This window comes from Octopus sinensis, linkage group LG6, assembly GCF_006345805.1.
Source record: "Octopus sinensis linkage group LG6, ASM634580v1, whole genome shotgun sequence".
In the NCBI taxonomy this organism is placed as follows: domain Eukaryota; kingdom Metazoa; phylum Mollusca; class Cephalopoda; order Octopoda; family Octopodidae; genus Octopus; species Octopus sinensis.
The window spans coordinates 35,270,912-35,290,160 of record NC_043002.1 but is presented as its reverse complement, the minus strand read 5'-3'; the positions used below and the strand labels follow the sequence as shown (position 1 = coordinate 35,290,160).

The 19,249-nt window shown below is 32.8% G+C and overlaps 1 protein-coding gene across 1 annotated transcript in view; it reads left to right on the top strand.

The window, feature by feature from the left end:
- LOC115212933 (galactose mutarotase) overlaps positions 1–19,249 on the top strand; it is a 136,280-nt gene that overhangs the window by 60,943 nt on the left and 56,088 nt on the right. Inside the window, exon 2 of the mRNA XM_029781772.2 lies at positions 5,568–5,701. Within this exon, the coding sequence (XP_029637632.1) occupies positions 5,568–5,701 (134 nt within the window). The remainder of the gene's footprint in view (positions 1–5,567; positions 5,702–19,249) is intronic.

Here is a 19,249-nt window from a genome sequence, read left to right as displayed (position 1 = left end):
TGTCATTCACCAACCCCTCCCTGAAATATTTAAAGCCTTGTGCCTCTAGTTGAAAGAATTATTATTATCATCGTTGTTGTCGTCATTATTATTATCATTATTATATTATTATTATTATTATTATATTATTATTATTATTATTATCTAAGTAATTGCATGGTAAAGTGCTGGTGTGTGTGTCTTGCAGTATTTGTTTACATTCTTTTACATACATAGAATTTAAATCCCATCAAAGTTAACTTTGCCATTATTATTCTTGGGTCAATAAAACAAGTACTAGCCAAATATTAGAGCTGATTAAATTGACTACACCCATCTCCAAATTTCTTGATTATCTGCCAGAAGTTATAAATTATTATTATTGTTGTTGTTCTTATTTGCATTTCTTCATTTTCAGTTTTTCTGCATCTTGGTACCCTATATGTATTTACTTCTCTTTAGTGTCACCCCATAAGTTGAGGTAATAAATTATACATCATTTCATCTTTATGAATTATTTTAACAAAGAGTGATCTTTGGGTTGTCTCTCTTATCTACATTCCCCACCTTAGGTGACCATCACCAATAGATAATTTCTTTTCATATCTGAGGATTTGATAAAAGCATCCCATTCAAAAGACTTCCAGCACATTTACACCTCTTTGGAATATTTCTTTTAAACTTTCACTAATTTCAGCTGATGTGATAATACATTCAGCACAAGTGCATTTTTTTTTAACACTTGCTGTCACATGAATATTTGTTTAATTTCTACAGATAATTTTCATCTGTTGTATACTTCTCATTCTTGTGGTTAGAAACATAACATATAAGTAATTTGTATTATAGATTTGAATGATACATTTGATTAACATGGTCCATGGTCATGCTAGTGCAAAACAAGGTTTCTGATTTAATTCAGAAAAAAGTTTCATTGAATGTGATAAACTGTGATACTCTGAGTATTTGATGAAAGCATCTCATTTGAATGACTTCCAACATGTTTTAGATTAGTTGCTTTAGATTAGTTCTTTTCTACCTTCACTGATTTCAGTTATTGGACTGTGGCTATATTGAGGCACTGCATTCAAGAGTATGGTCAATCACATTGGTCCCCAATACCTGGTTAATAGGGATATATAATAGGGTAAAAACTAAAGCCAGCCTGGGTGGGATTCAAACTTAAAACATAAAGCTCTTCTGATCCTGCCATCCACAGCTATAATGTCAATGATTCAATAATGGTTTAACTTCAATCAAGAAATTCTAATAAAGGAATAGTTTAAATAATAATTTATATGAAAATTTATTGTACTTATTTTTGAATTTGAGCAATCATTAAAACAATAAAAAATTACTAAAAAGTAATTTCTAGAGCTTCTTTTTAATATCCGTTTTGTTGTATGAATAAATAGAAAAATGAATAAATACTTGAATGCTTTCTGCCCTCTGACTCAACCATTAAAAAAAAAAAGAAGAAAATTAGAAGTACACCAGTTCTAGAAGATTTTCAAGCAATAATAATGTTAATCTTGCATAAATATTGATTTCTAACACAGTTGCAAATTTTGCTGTGGGAGTACAGTCAATTAAAATTATCTCAGTATTTGGCTGGTATTTATTTTACCAGCACCAGAACATTGAAAAGCAATATTGGCCTGATGGGATTTGAATTTAGGAGCAAAAAACAGTACAACGAAATCCAGCATGACATTTTGTTTGAAGTTCTCTTCCGAACTTGTTCATCCCACTAACCTAATATTGCATAAATATTAATGCAGATGACTTCAAGAGATTCAAGAAAGTCTTGTGATACCATTAGTACTAAATACCCTCCAATTTCAAATAGCAACCACACTGCAACAAACTTCTCATTGAGTTAATTATTTGTTAATCCTCTGAATTTTTGTAATTCCTCTATCCTCAGAATAATAAACTTGTTATGACAAATCTTCTGTCTTCTTTCTCTTTACAAAAGTAATTAATATTAGTTTCAAATTTTGGCACAAAGTCAGTTACAGTAATTAATATTAATATTAATTAAAGTTTTAGTATGCTTATTAAAAATATTCAGTGTTATTCACAATGCAAAATAATGATTTCTTCACAACTGGCATGAAAACTTTTTGTATTGAAAAGAAATGAATTGAATTATACCCTAGTATCTTACTGATTTTATTTTATTAAATTTAGAGACACAACAAGCAGAATTCTATCTCTATGTGATTTTACTTCTGAACCGAGATGTAAATGGAGATACTGTGATACATCTTGTTTTTGAAAATTTTCTAAATGTTGTTGAAGTAAGGATTTCATTTTTCAGACCATGGGCTCTTTTCTTGACATAGCTGATGTAGTTTTATCCATTCAACACTAACATATCACTGGTACTTAGTCATTCCTAGACAGATGAAATAATCTGTTCCATTTTGCAAACTTATTTGTATTACTATTAGTTGATACAGAATATCAACAATTTTCCCAGATTCTGCTGTTTCTCTAAGATGATCAATGCACAATTTGCACTCAAAAACATTAATTGGCTAGTACATTATGTTTCTGATGCCAACTTGATTGTGATTTTAAGCCTGAACAGAAGTGAACTGAAACCATGTTATTAGGTCAAAATTATTATTAAACTACATTTCAAATATTACTAAACACTCCACTAAAAACTATATACATTGATCTGAATCAGTTTTAAGGTTTCCTTAATAAAAAAAAAATCCATAATATTATTTCTTATAATTAACTAAAATTAACATAATATTATTTCTTATAATTAACTAAGATTAACATAATATTATTTCTTATAATTAACTGAGATTAACTATAATTTAGAGGCAACTACACAACAAACACATCAAAAATATTGTCCCTACTAAAGTAGTAGGTTAGCACCACAAACTCTATGATCTGTCTTCTCCCTTTTGCCCTGTCCTCTGTATTCTCTTTCAACAACCCCTTGCCCTCATTTCTGCTGCTATCATTTTTTACCTTGTCTTTCTCTTCCCCTTCCTCTACTTTCTTTCACATTGATTTCAATCACTCTTCCCAGTTATTTTCAAGCTTCCTCAGCACATATCCCAAACATTTTATTCTATTTCTCTTTACAGCATCCATCACTGGTTCTATTCCCTTCTTTCTCTGCAATTTTTGTTAGTCTTCTTCCCTCAGTCATACTCTTCTCCTCCACTGAACCAATTCCATTTCCATTCTTTCCAGTTGTCTCTGATTCTCCATGCTTATTACTCATGTATTATTTTCACAAGTCATAACATTTCTTACACATGTGGCATACACTTTGCCCATCAGTTTCAGTGAGACTCTCTTCCTCATTAGCATGCTATTCCATTTTTGGATGTTCTCCCATACACATCTCACTCTTGACACTGTTGTTGTATCTGATCCACCTTCTCCATTCAGTACTTTCCATCTTCACACCATTTCTAAGATCTAGTTCACTATTCTGTTTTCAGTTCCCTCCATAGCCTCCACTTATACTTAAATGTAGTGGCTACATTGCTTTCGTTAAATGAAAGAGAGAAAAATAGATCCCATTATGAAATTAATTAAAAAATTAATAAGATTTAAATGTGTTTATCCACTAAACATATTGTTTTTCATATTGGTCATATTTTGCTTGGCTAGATAGGATGAAAAGAGTAAGTGGTACAGCATAATATGAAAAAAATTATAATTTAACCAGTATTAATTAATAACTAAGCTAGGATTAATAAAAGAATAAACTTAATGCAAAAAGAAAAAAAAGTAACTATAAAGTCAAAATTAGTGTTTGATTATTTCCTTATTAAGTTTTACTTAATATCTACAGTTTGATTAAACATGTAAAGCTATTTCTCAAGAAACCACTTTCTTTTTTTTAGTTATATAGAGAAGCTAAAAGGAATTTACAGTGTCAGTTCGCTCAATGAAAACTTAACATTATATCATGTGAGAGACTGAACATTCATTACTTAAGAAAATTCTTCCACCTAAACAGTCTTACAATTTTCAGTTATCATTTCTCTAGAACTATGTGAGTTACTCTGTCTGTGATTTCATGCTGCCATCTTGAACTAAGGGAAAACAAACGTTCATAATTTTGACCTTTTTTTTTTAGTGTTTTATTTTGCATTCTTCTTTTTCTTGTTAGTAGCAATATTATAAAACTTTAGCCAATGAAGCACTGGATCCTTACTGTTACTTCTGTTTACTTCAGTGCAACTCATATGTCACTGATGAAGCCTACAGCTCTCAGGAAACTCACAATTCTTATTTGAGGTAAAAAAAAAAATTTTAAAAAAGCACTGACAATAATGACTTTGAAACCATTTTTTTTTTGGTTCACCTGGAGAGGTTTTTTATAAGTGTTTCACAGTTTCATCTCATGACTGGATCACCAGAGAAAATATGGCTGTGTTACACTCCACCATCAATGTATTTTTAATGCCTACTTTTCCATGCTTGCATGGGCCCAGTGAAATTTATTGAGGCAGATTTTCTGCAAGGGGATGCCCTTCCTGTCATGAATCCTCACATATTTCTAAGCAAGGTATTATATTTCCTCATGACCAAACAGTTCTTGCAAAATATTGGAAATGACTGACACTTTTTATATCACAGTGCAAAATATTGGAAATGGCTGACATTTATTATATACAGCTATCACATGTCAAGGCAAAGAGACACAAACATGCATGTGCACACACACACACATAATGAGCTTCTTTCACTTTCTACCTATCCATCTACCAAATCCACTGACAAAGCTTTGATCAACCCAGGGTTATAGTGGAAGACACTTTGCCAAGATGCCATACAGTGGAATTGAACCCACAACCATGTGATTGGGAAGCAAACTTCTTACCACAGCCATGCCTGCACTACAAATTTTTTTTCAGTGAAAGACTGAATCTTTGCTTTTGTCTATATCATCAGAATTACATTAAAAACAGAGCAATTGTACATCTGATAAAGATTCAGAATGTGGTATACTTTATATTCACATTTTCTACACTGTTTAAAAATGTATACTTTTTTACTCTGTTTATAAACATATCCTTTTTCCTAGACTGTTTATAAACATACACTTTTTCTTAACATATGGCAACATTTTACAAGACTGTCTCCAAGTTTACTACTTAGTTTTGACCTCCAAATTTTGAAGTTAGATAATCTAGCTGATTTGAATCATTTATAATTTATAATTTCTTCCAATTATATTGAACTATTCTCTCCACTTTAAATTTTTTTTAATTAGTAGTGTCTATAGTGCAGAATATCCTATGGAAAGTATTTAAGTTTGCTTTCTTTTCCATTACCGCAAAATTACAAATATCAGGTCAACTGTCTTTCTGTCTGGGATATTTGTTTATCAGTGCCATCTTAAATCCCTTATAGCCTATTAACTCTTGTATATAACTTTTTGTTGTTTTCTAAAGATGAATGCTATATATTATCCTAACATAACTTCAGGGATTATTGCCAGGGACTTTTCAAATCATAATTATGTTTTATCTATCCTTTTATGAAATTCAAAACAAAATAGTTAAAATAGTTTTATTTTACTTTTATTTCCATTTTAGAATAACATTGAAGAATGCTTCTAGATCTGCTGAAGTTGAAATATTGACTTTTGGAGCTATTATATCAAAAATTATAGTTCCTGATAAAAATGGTGACATGAAAGACATTGTGCTTGGCTTTGAAAATGTTAAAGGTAAGTTGAAAGTATTTTAATTTTTTGATAAATAAGCAATATTGATATAATTACTGTCAAAAAATAATTTCGCAATTTTAAAACAATTTAATACAATGTAACCCTTTAAATCCATCTATGTAAATCTTATTTTTAAGCATTATTTTGAATTTTTTGTTTTGCATGGTAGCTTTGGATATGATTGTGTGTGGATGCTCTTCTTACAGTTCTGACAATATTATCTGGTGTGTTTATCATGGGACTTCCATGAAAAAGGCTTTCTTATTGAACTAGAAACAGTCTTTGTTGTACATAATTTTATTTTGGAATGTCTCATATTGTACATGTCTGGTCTTGTATAAGTCATTTATTATTACAGAAATCAAATGTCTTCCTTTAAAATTAAAATGGTTTGTCGAAGGAGGTAGTCAGTTGGCAGAATTGTTAGAGCATTAAATATGACTCAAATAATTAGGAAGAGAATCTAGATGAGATACAGTTTGATTTTGTACTAGGAAAAAATACTGCTGATGACCTCTTCTTGGTGAGGTAATGCTGGAGAAATATTTAGTTAAAAGTAAGCTTCTAATTAGCATTCAACTTGGCATTTGTCAACTTTGAGAAAGCCTCTACTTCCATTCAGCTGAGGGGCTCTTTACTTTTACAAATTACCTTGGACTTCACTGATGTTGGTACTGCACACAATCAAATACACAGTACATTTTGTAAAGTAATTGGTATTAGGAAGGGCATCCAGCCATAGAAACCATGCCAAAACTTTGACACTGGAGCAAGATGTAGTACCCAAACTTATTAGATCATATCAGATTGTCCAACCCATGCTAGCATGGAATGTAGGTATGAAATAATGATGATGATTATGATGATGACAACAATAACTAATGTTGTTGTGTAGGTTTTCAAAAATAAAATATTCCATATCCACATTGGAGTGTATCAAGCATATTTTTATCCAATTAGTTGGAAACCTTTAGAACCCTTATGTAATAACTCTTGAAGTTCATGGGAATCAATCCAATAATTATGCAAGAGATATTTAAAACCAAAAAGAAGGGATTACATTCAGAAATTTATCAGTCAAGTCTGGCAAGATTAAAGTTTTAGTCAGTCATAGAATCTCTTCAGTGAAAAGAGAAGTAGCCATATTTGGTTGACAGTAATTAAATTTCCCACAAACAATTTAGAAAATTCCAGACAAGGAAGCCACAGGTCAGTTTATAGATTAGATAACCTGGATTTAATTAAATCTTTGTATATAATTAATTATAGAGTAACACAAGTTTTGCTTGTGATTAAAATATGATGAGGGACCTGTTGCCTTTACTGATAAAAAGTAAATTCAGTATTTGCATAATCTTAATGTTGTAAGAGAGGTGTGTAGAGAAAGAATATTTATCTTTGGATGTGTCATGGGAATCTGTTACACTGAGTTTAAATAAGTTGGAAAGGAATTATTTTAATGGACAGGATGATGGATAAGAGAAAGGAAATCGTAATTGTTTCAGCTTATGATAAGTATGGTGATGATGATGATAGCTTTTTTAGAAATTTGCTTGTGGACAGTGTATAAATCAAATGTGACACAAGAAAGTTCTCTAGATTATTGAGTCTCTGATAGAAATCTGAGTAGAAGACACTTCAGTTTTTCTTCTTGGTCATTCTCTCCAACACCTTTAAAACAGTTTAGTCTTCCCCTTCTCCAACTAACATCAACTTTCTAAGAAACTACTTTATCTTTTCTCTACAGGTTTTCTTTTTTAATACCAGGTTTCAGTTTTCAATTAAAACACATTTTAGATTGTTTATCATTTTCTGATCATTCACTATAGAATAATGTGGTTTGGCACAATCCAACCTAAATTTGTATTTAACTCAGTGTGCAGCTGATTTTTTTAAAGATAAAATTTTTTGTCAATTTTTCTTATGTGCTTAAGCCTTTATTGATCCCTCATTCTACCATTAAAATTCCCTCCTATGGTGATAATGTCTTTGCTATCTATCTTTATGGTATTCGTTAATGACAGAATATATCACTTTCTTTATCAGTCAATCTGTACTGGAATATAATTTTAAAAAACAACAAAAATAGCACAATCTACTGAAAGGCATCTTTGATGGTGCTGGTGTTGATGCTGATATTAAAATGTTGTCTAAGTTAACTTTATAAGTGATTGAGCCCCTATACATAACTCATAGGTCAGAAATGTGATTATGAAGTTTTATGAAAATCAAATTGTAGTTTCATATTAAAGTTCATTATTTAGTATAATTCTTATTAAGACAATCTCATCTTTATTATCAGTATATAGTTGTAAGATTTAGGTGTGAAAATATATAAAATACTTTAAAGATGATGCAGTATCATTGTCAACTGCTACAAGTGCAAAGAAGTTGCACTGGACAGAAGTTACAGAGCCATCAGTTTGGTGGAGCAGGTTATGAATGTACTGAAAAGCTTATTGCACAACTGATTTGGAAGAGAATTAGTCTAGTTGAGTTGCAGTTCAACCTTTTACTATTGATGCTTTTTTCCTAATGAAACAACTGCAAGGAAAGTACCACTGTACTTTGCATTTCTCAATGCAGAAAAGGCCTTTGGTAGAGTACCACTCTTTGTAATCTGGTGAATGATTTATGAGGTCCATGCTGGTCATGTACATAAGTGCAGACAAAAAGGAAATAGTTAACAATGAGTACAGTAATGAATTTAGTTAGCAGGTAGGTTTTCACCAAGTCACAGTTCTTTAGACCATTATAAAGGCTGTGCATGGGAACATCTATATGCAGGTGACCTAGTTGTTATGGCTGCATCTGTAGCAGAATTAGAGTAGAAATTCCAGACATGTAAGCAAAACCTAAAATCAAGATGCCCCCAAATAAACTTAGCAAAAAGTAAAATATTACCAAGTGGGAAAGAAGTCAGAACTCTGCTGCTGTCAGGAAAAGGACCTTGCTCATTATGTAGAAAAGTAGCAAGTAGAAATTCCAGTCAGTGTACCCAATGTAAACAAAGACAGACAATTAGTGTGCTGGAATCAGAAGTAGGCTAACAGGAAGACAGACTTCATATGTAGTAGATCGTCCGGAGCATTAAGTACTAGAAGCATATGCAAAACAGATTTTTCACATGCTTTAATGGTTTTCTAAAAGTAATTGATAGCTTTTATTAGGTGACCTAATTAGCAATGAGCATAGTAGCCAGAATAAGAAGGGGCTGCAAGAATTTCTAGGAGCTATTACCTCTACTGGTAACAAAAGGTCTCTCTCAGAATATAAAGGAAATTATATGATGCCTGTGAATAAACTGAAATGCTGCATGATTGTGAGACATGGGCACTGAATGCAAAGGATTTGCAAAAGCTTTACTGGATGTGTAATGTTAGTGTATATGTCTGACAAATGAGTTGAGAGACAAGTTTTATATAAGAAGAATCAGATGTAACATACAGGAAAAAAGACTACTGGTATGGGCATATGATGTATATGGAAGAAGACAGTGGTATAAAGAAATATAGTACACAAATTGGATGGAACATATGAATTAGTGAGTACCAAGAAGACATGAAATGAAATGGTAAAGACAGATCTCGGGAAGGAGATGCCAATGTTCCTATTGAGTCTACATCTGCTGCGTGCCTCACCTTGTGATACCCTCTCATCTCACTATCACTTACCTTCTATTCACTCACCTTCTCTTCATTGTACTATGCTCTCTTTAAAGGGATAACATTGGACCTGTTCAACCCTCTCATCTCTTTGATACTCACTCTTCCTCCTCTAACTGTTCCATGTCGTTGTCTAATGAGAGATGATATGGGACTTACGTGTACTCAGTACTCTGCCATCATTCTATATCCAATACACATAATTATTACTTTTTTCTCAATCTTCCTTCTCTCCTCCTTTCCTACATCCTCACTTCAATTTCTGTGTCTCTATCATCACACACTTGTTTCCTTCACTCACATATTCTGGCTTTCTTCTGTTTCCGTTCCATCTGCTATTTTCCTTCTCAGTCACATTGCCTTGAGAGAAAAGAAACATCATAAAGCAATGAGGATATTCTTGTCTTACAAGGCATAAAGCAACCACACAAGTGTTGGTGCTTTAATGAAATGCACCCAGTACACCCTGTAAACTAATTGAGTGAAGAGAGCAACAGGTTGAGAAGACTATCTATTTTTGTCAAGAGCATGACAACCTCTCTAGATTGCCATAACCTTCCTGATAGTAACCACTCTGTAAAGTAGTTACTGTTGGGAAGGACATCTAGCTGCAAAATTCTAGTAAAAATTAAATGTATGAGCAAAATGTGGTTCTCCAACCTGATTAGGAGGGCACTGACTTCAAATAAGAACTCAGACCATAGAAACTGAATAAATTATGAAGATAATAATGACAAAGACAATGACTCTGTAGTAGTTATTAAAGGTGATTTAACTCTCACATTTGAGAAAATTCAGATTTATGTCAAGGTTATCTCATTGACTTGAAAATACATTTATAAATCCCATATGTGAGAAATATTTAAAATTTTATTCTTGTTAATTGCAACTCTTAATTTATTGCTGCTTATATGGACTTGGTTGACAAGGTTATTCTGAAACAAATCTGAAGTAATGATTACTTTGTTAGCAGCTTATTAAAAAATATAGATATTGAATTATCACTTGTAAGGCAAATTATTATCACATTTTGTTCAGATTCATAGTTTTTCAGATGTAATTTTTTTAAATTGTTAAACAATATGGTAATTCTAAGTATGTTTTCCAAAATTTTATCTTACTCTTCCATAATTCCAACAGGCTATTAGTGTGTGTGTGTGTGAGAGGGGGGTGACAAAAGGAAAAAGACTTTTGAATCTGTTATCTAGTATATGTTTTAAATTCTTTTCATATCTTTTATCATTCTCTCACTTTCAATGGGGAAAAGTATAAAAATTACCAAAAAAAAAAAAAAGAAAAAAGATTAGAAGTTGAAATGAACATAATAAGGAAATATGAAAGACTTTAAACTTAATTATATTATTGCTGAGACTGCTGTATAAACTTATTTTGGAAGACAGAAAACGGAGAAAAAATATATTTGTTCAAGCCAACTGAATTTCTTTTCCTCTATTATGTTGATATTCTTGACAGCTCTCTTTTCTTTGAATAGCTGTGATTAATTAATAATTATATGATAAAAAAAAAAAACATTGTTTGCTCCTTGTAGTTCTTTGTCAATTGAAATAATTTTTGTCCTATTTTTTTAAAGCCATCTCTAAAAATCTGACATCAATTCTCTTTCTTCCTTTTAATTGCAAAAGCAAAACAAAATTTTTTTTCAGAATGTAAAAAACAGAAACTCTAGAAAGACTGATTTGAAAATAGAACATTGATAATGAGCAACATTTTCTTCAATATTGATCTATTTATATTTTGATTTAGTAGAGATATAATTGCACCTTCTTGGTGTGAGATCCAAACAACCTGTTTGTCTTTTCCCTTTTAATTCTATTTTGATGTTCTAGATAAAAAGCACTGTCAGACATAGTATAAATTTTCATTAATAATTTTAAGATGGTTTTGATTTTATGGCTGGCCAAAAAATAGGCAGTCTGGTAACCTTTGAGGAGTTGTTGCATTATAAAAACTATTTTCTTTCATGTTTTAGATGCATAAAAATATAAATTCTTTTCACTCGAAGAGGTTTTTGCCAGGGGATAAAAGTGTGAGGAGGATTGAACGAAGAGTTTAGCGTAGTGCCCAAGGAGTGAGACACTGGGGAAGATGAAGAGAAGAGAGGTGAGAGCAATGAGTTTAGGTAGGTTGTATATGGATTCAGCTTGAGTGGAGTAAAGATTATTATAATAGCAAAGGAAAAGACAGATGAAGAACCAGGCTCTTTTGTAGCTGAGTAGTGTCGAATGATAACAGTGTTTCATTTTCCAATATGGTCAATAATACTGGTGTATAGTGGTGGCATCAATGAGATATGTGATGTGTATTCCATTATGTAATAAAATCAATTTCTAAAGCTATCCAAGAGAAACCACTGAAAAACATAGCAAGCTTTTGTGAAATTGACAGAAAACAAATTGCAAATATATACTAAAAAACTGGTTTCCATGTATATAAATTATATAACTATTAATAATTGCTTCATGTTTGTAGCACATTTTTCCACAAAATATTTGACAAACAATTAGGTTGGAATTGTGTACCCAATGTAAACTATGGATACATAAGAAGTGTAGTGGAATAGCAAAGAAAGACTTCATATATGGTTAGTGCACAGGTATAGTTAGCAGTAAGAGCACTGTTGGTATAAATTCTTTCAGATGATCAGAAAGCCCAATAGAAGTAGCCAGTAGCTTCTCTTACCTATCTGGCCTAATTATCAGTGGAGATGAGTGCTCCAAAACCATAGCCAGAGTAAAAAGAAATAAGCTATAAAAATATTTTTGAGACAATGGAAGTTCTTTCTCTGAGTGAAGTATAGACTGATTGTAGGATGCTTATTTATGAAGTGTAATGTTACGTGGTACCAAAACATGGGCACTAAATGCAAAGGATTAATGAAGGCTAACATGGAACAAGATGAGCATGTTCCTCAGGATATCTGTCAGCATGCATAAATAATGGAATACAAATAAACCGAGGAAAAAAAATCTAGTATAAAAAGAATCAGATGTAGTGAGCAAGAAACAAGCCTGCACTTTTATAGACATGTGATATATATGGAGGATTACAATTGGCTAGCCAAGTGGTCAAAGTGGTAGGAACCACAGAAAAGGAAAACATAGGTAAAAGCAGAGAAAGATGATCTCAGGATGATGAACCTGACTAATATTATGACAAAGGAAAGATATTTGAAGAAGACCTGTACAACCCATACAAGTGTGGAAAATTGGATGGAAAATGACAATGACAATTATCTAAATTTCTAGATTATAAAAATATGTTGGAAAACTTGTCATTATCATTTTAATGTCCACATTCTCACAATCTCATGGGTCCAATGGAATGTGTTGAAGTAAACTTTTTTTTATGACTGGACGCCTTTCCTGTCACCAACTTCTGTATCCAAGCAAGGTAATATTTTCCTATAGCTGGACATCTTTTCATAAAATATTGGAAATGAATTGTGTAATGATGATACTTGCTTACAATTATCATGTGATGTCAAGAGAGGGAGACACAAATACATGCAAACACACACATGTAAGAGACTTTTTTCAGTTTCCATGTACTATATCCTCTGATAAGGCTTTGGCTGTAGTAGAAGATACTTGCCCAAAGTACCAAGCAGTGGGACTGAAACTGAAGCCATCTGGTTCCAGAAATTTCTTAGCCATACAGCCATGTCTGTGCCTAACCATACCTGCATCTGATTAGACAATTAAATGTCAGTACATTATATAGTTCAGTGTCAATAGTTTTGTATAGAATGCTGGATAAGTTTTGAATTTACCTTCAATGAAAAGTGACTGAATTTTAACGTTCATGCAAAAATATAATACTCTAAATAACAATATGGAATTGATGTTTAAAGTTGTCTTCTTTAACTGCATGTAGAACTTTTCTTGCTTTCTTGCATATATTTCTAGTTATCAGTACAATGAAACATTCCAACTACTTTGTGCTTCTGAAGCTGATTGTTTATGTTTATAAATAATTATAGTTAACTTTTTGATGGAGATAAGTACTTCATTTTTAGAAATAAGATTAGTTGTACAAATTTTAAAAATGTATTTTGTTTGAATGCCATTATTTTGTTATTATCTTCTAAAAATAATCATTCTTGGAAAGAAATTAATGAATATAAAGCACCCTTTTGGAGTGTTACAAGAAAAAAAATTTTAAGAAATATGAAATTATAGTGTTGACAAGTTATTAATGACATGAGTGTAAAAAAGAATGAGAAAGAAAACAATTTTAAGTGGCATTATGATTTTATTGTTTTGAAAAAGAGATTCAGAATATTTATGTGAATGTGTGTATGTCTATTTGCGGGATGGGGGGCACTACTTTTTTAACTATTTCATAGAAAAAGCACAGCCTACAAAGCAAAGCTGAAAGAAATGATTTGTTGAGCAAAGTGAGGCTCCTCCCACTATTATGTCATGTGTTCTGACTTTAATTCATTTCAAAACTAATTTCTCTTTAGATTTTTTAAAAGTTATGGAATTTCCTGCTGGTATGTTTATTAAAATAAACATTATTTTCATAAATAGAAAATTTTTTTCTCTTTTTTACCTCATCATTTTATTTTTCTGGCTGCAGGGTGAGGTGGGTAATTAATATTTCTATTTTATTTATATATTGTTTTAGAGAATTATACTTGTGAAACAAATAATTCTGAAATATTTTTATAGCATCCCGTGTTGATATAGATTTTGAATTCTAAAAAAATACCGTAGTAAAATCTATTAAAATTAATTCTACTTAATTGCAGATCATATAATTATATAATTTAGTTTTAATTGCATAACTTTTCAAAACACCAAACTATTTTGATTCAAATCTATGTAAAATTGATCAGTTGATTGGTTGATTACATATGCAAATTATATCAATTTCAGTTAATTACATATGATTGTTTTTAACAAAAAAAAAAATCAATGAAATGTAGCATAATATTTCATGTATATTGAAGTTGATATGATGAAAATGGTTCTGGAAGCTTCTGTTTCCATGAATTAAAATTGTAATAGTCAGTAATTCTTGTTTACAATCAATTAATGTCTAAAAAGTGAAGTATATTATTCTTACTATCAAAGCTCAGATCCTGGTGTAATTTATCTTATTTTTAATTGTGCAGTAACATTATCAGTAATTAAATAGCCACTGTAGCCTAAAACTTATAAAGAAACAGTTTTAAATCAAATGGGAAATGGACATTATTTTGTTATTGATATTATTAATTATATTAGCTTGTGATTAACTTAAATAAAATTTTCTTACTCTACATAACCTTAGTTATTATCATTGAATAATTCAAATTATGTAGTAAAAAATCATTATTGTGATGTATACAGGTTGTCCCAGAAAGATTTACCCATTGGTATTTCTTAATTATTCAAAATAAACTTTAGGTATGATAATGAAATTTGGCACACACGTTCTAATGTTAATTGTCAGTCCATTGCAGTAATTACATTTCAAAATGACCACCTTTTGCTTTGATCATAGCCTGCAAATGAGTGGTCACCGAGTTGCATGAGCACCACATCACCTATTCATCTAGCTTGTCTCATGAAGGCAGAAGGGCTTTCTTCAGATCTGACACATTTAGATAGGAGTGAGCAGAAACATTACTCTCTAAGAGGGATCAGATAACAAAGTCCATGGGATTGGTCTGGACTTGAAGGAGGTCTTGTTCCAAAATCCACTGAAATACTCTTTGCACCACCTCTGTGTCAAATTGGATGTGTGTGCCTGAGCCCTGTCTTGAGTGAAGATGTAACAGTCACCAAAGGTTTCTGTAACCCAGGCTAACACTTTCTCAGCCGACATTTCCACATGAACTTCACTGTTGACCTTGATACAAGCATTGATGAAGATCAAAGGAGACTTGGACTCATCAGATGCAACTGCAACCCACACCATGAGTGAAGCTGGCTTCTGACAGTGTAAATGACTCCTGCTACCTTTGGGTAAGTTTCCTGCATTATGTGCATAAAGCCTGTCATTCTGCCTGTTGGTAACTGCCTCCACAGTGAAGATCTTCTCATTGGACCAGATCAACGCTTTGTTAGCAATGTGTTTCATCTCAACTAACATGATTTTACTCCTGTCGAGCCATTTCTTCTTGGAAGCTGCTGAAATTAACTGCCAGGATTATTTCTTGCATGCAGTTAGCTTTAAATCCTCTTTAAAAATCCTGTGCATTGACAATTTTGAAATATCAAGAGCTTTTGCAGTTTTTCTTGCACTCCTGCAGGGATTTCAGCTCGTTCACTTCTTCACAGCTTCAACTGTTTGCTTGGTACAAATTAATAATTTCCTACCAGGAATTGGCTTGCTAGAAGTAGTAGTGGACTCTGTTACTGTTTCCAGGCATTAAATGCTGTTTTACAGCATACACTCAGCTGTTTTGTTATGTGCTTGTTTCTCACTCCAGCTGTTTTCAAAGTGACAATCTAGTCATGTTTTGCTTTTGATGCCATGTTTGTTTACAAACCTGTTATAGATGAATAAAACAATAGACACATGAACAAAAGACATATACAAATCTTTATATAAAATGTTGATAATATTACCTGAACCAATATTCATTAGAAAGAGATTTTAACATGGCTAAATCTTTCTGGGACACCTTGTATATATATATCTATCTCTCTATCTATCTGTCTGTCTGTCTGTCTGTATGTATGTATGTATGTATGTATGTATGTATGTTAAATGAAATGAGACAAGAAAGCCAAGGCAGTGTGAAATTTCTAGGACATTTATAAAGAGAAAGGTAATCTTACAGCTGTTTCAAAAGTATAAAGGATATCTCATCATCAGAGATGATAGGAGAGAGTTAAATAGAAGGAAATAGTAGAATTCAATATAAGAAGTTATTGTGGAAAGGGAGAGATTTAGAAAGTATAAAGAGAATTCATCATCGTCGTTTAACGTCGGCTTTCCATTCTAGCATGGGTTGGATGGTTTGACTGTGGGTTGGTGAACCAGAAAGCTGCACCAGGCTCCAGTCTTGATCTGGCAGAGTTTCTACAGCTGGATGCCCTTCCTAATGCCAACCACTCCGAGAGTGTAGTGAGTGCTTTTACGTGCCACCGGCACGAGGGCCAGTCAGCCGGTACTGGCAACGACCTCTCTTGAATTTTTTTTACACATGCCAATGGCACAGGTGCCAGTAAGGTGATGCTAGTAATGATCCCGCTCGAATGGTGCCTCCTACATGCCACCATCACGGAAGCCAGTTAGCCGCTCTGGCAACGATCACGCTCGGATGGTGCTCTTAGCACCCTACTAAAAATAAAAATATATGTTGGATGTTACAGTGGCATGTACACACAACCCGAGTTAGACTCCTCGCTGATGCTATTATCAAACTGCGGCCCTTCCATAGCACTTACATAGCCTACTAACTGCGGCACTTACATAGCTTTACCTGCCATTTCTGGATACCAAAACCTCTCATATTATACATATATATGAGCTAAACTTGGGTAATATTATAGAAGGGAATTGAGAAGTATCATAAAAGAATAAGTTAAATATTTGTCTAAGAAAGAAAAAAAAATATGGACTGGGTGGACCATAAGTCTTATGTGTACATAAAGTATATTGTAAGTAACAAAAGTATTCCATAATATAACCCATATGTGTGTGTGTGTGTATTTATATATATATATATATATATATACATACACACACATCATGTCTATAGGTGTTAGCAATTATGAACCTTCAGGCCAGTGTCTGAAGATCCACAATTTTTCTCAGGCAAGATTTAGCAGAGATTTCCTCTTGGCTTTTACTGGTTTATTTACAGTTTACTCACTATTCTCTTGCTCTCCTAAGCTTACAACTAAAGTGCAGAACCTATTTAACCTCTAGACTGGAGGACTAATTCTTATGATATCAAGGAATGTCACACTAGCCCATTTGTGTGACACATTTCTAATGACGAACCCTCCACTGAGTCCTGTTTCTTTAGCCAGAGGACCATCTTCTGCTATTTGATTGATTAGTGGGTCTCTTAATAGGTCCTGCCATCCTGGGCTAGAGAGAACTTAAAAGTAGTGGTGACTATGAGTTAACTCAATACTCCCCAAAATACCTGAATTTCTAAGTTGAAGCCTTATCATTGGAGGCAGTTCAGTGCCTTCCCCAGGAATATGTAAGCTAGTCACAATATGTTACAACTGATAAACATATAAAAAATATCATAATTTATTGTCTGCTGTGTGAACGGAATTAATTGCATACTCTAGAATTTCAATCACTAAGACTATGTAATTAATTGGAACCAACTGTAGTTCTTTCCTTTCAGTTCACTGCTTCTGATCATACAATGAAAACTGTTATAAAATACATGTCTAAATACTGAAAACTATAAATATGGATGATGGGGGTAGCTAGTAAAGACATGAGACTTGTAAGGAGTGGGCAAGCTGTAAAGTATCTCAAGAAATAAAACTCTGTAAGGAGTGGTAGGAACATTAAAGACAAAATTGTGAGAGACTGGGTGGGCAGAAATGTATAGCAGCTTGTGACATGAGGTGTGGAAGGGAGTGCTGAAATGATGGATTGGATGTATAAACTTCTTCATATATTTATGCACACATATATACATGTGCATGTGCAGACACAAAAGCACTGATATAATATTCTTCTGTGTGTGTGTGTGTGTGTGTGTGTGTGTGTGGTGTGTGTGTGTGTGTGTGTGTGTGTGTATGTGTGTGTATAGGTGCAGGCATGGCTGCATATTAAGAAGTTTGCTTCCTAACCACATGGTTCTGGGTTCAGTTCCACTGCTTGGCACCTTGGACAAATCTCTTCTATTATAGTCTCAGGTAGACCAAAGCCTTGTAAGTGATTTGGTACTCAGAAACTAAAAGAAGCCTGTTGTGTGTTTGTGTGTGCGTGTGTGTGCATGTGTGTGTGTTTGTGTGTGTGTTAAATAAAATAAGACAACAAAGCCAAGGCAGTGTGAACTTTTAAGAACATTTATAAAAAGACATTTACTAGAAGGAAATAGTAGAGTTCAATATAAGAAGCAACTTCAACATCCAAAATATATTTTTATTCTCATATTTTCCTTTAAACTTCCTGTGTCCTTCCATTTCTGAAATAACTTCTTATATTGAACTCTACTATTTCCTTCTATTTAACTCTCTCATATCGTCTCTGATGATGGGATATCTTTTATATCCCTGAAACAATTGTAAGGCTACCTTGATTCATTTGACTAAAATTATTGAAGGTGGCATCCCTCTATGGATACAGTGTTATGACAAAAACAAGTAAAAGACAGAATAAAGATAATACACACACACACACACACATATACACACACACACATGTATTTACTCACATATACACAGCTATATACATGCAAAAGTAGGTGTGTCTGTGAGGCACAGGCATGGGTGTGAGGTGTATGAAGTTTGCTTCCCAACCACATAGTTTCAGGTTCAGGATCAGTTCCACTGCATGGCTGCCTTGGGCAAGTGTCTTTTATTATAACCTTGTGAGTGGATTTTGAAGATAGAAACTGAAAGAAGCCCATTGTGTGTGTGTGCATGTGTGTGTGTGTAGCAGGGATTCAAATTCTCAACCAGTAGATAATTGATCAGCCACCACGAGCAAACCACCATAGTTTCACATTATTGGTCCATTAATCAACCAGTTAGCATGAGACTGTGGCATGACATGGTTTTCTCAAATGTTCTAAAATTTGGCTTACAGTCTCCGATAAAAACTGTTCGATATGCAGTTTAGAGCACAGACAGCCAAGGCCTAGGTCACCACAGTGATTTGCACTGTTGATTTTGTATATTTTGGAGCAACTGCATGTTGTCATATAGATAGCTTTCTATAATTTAGC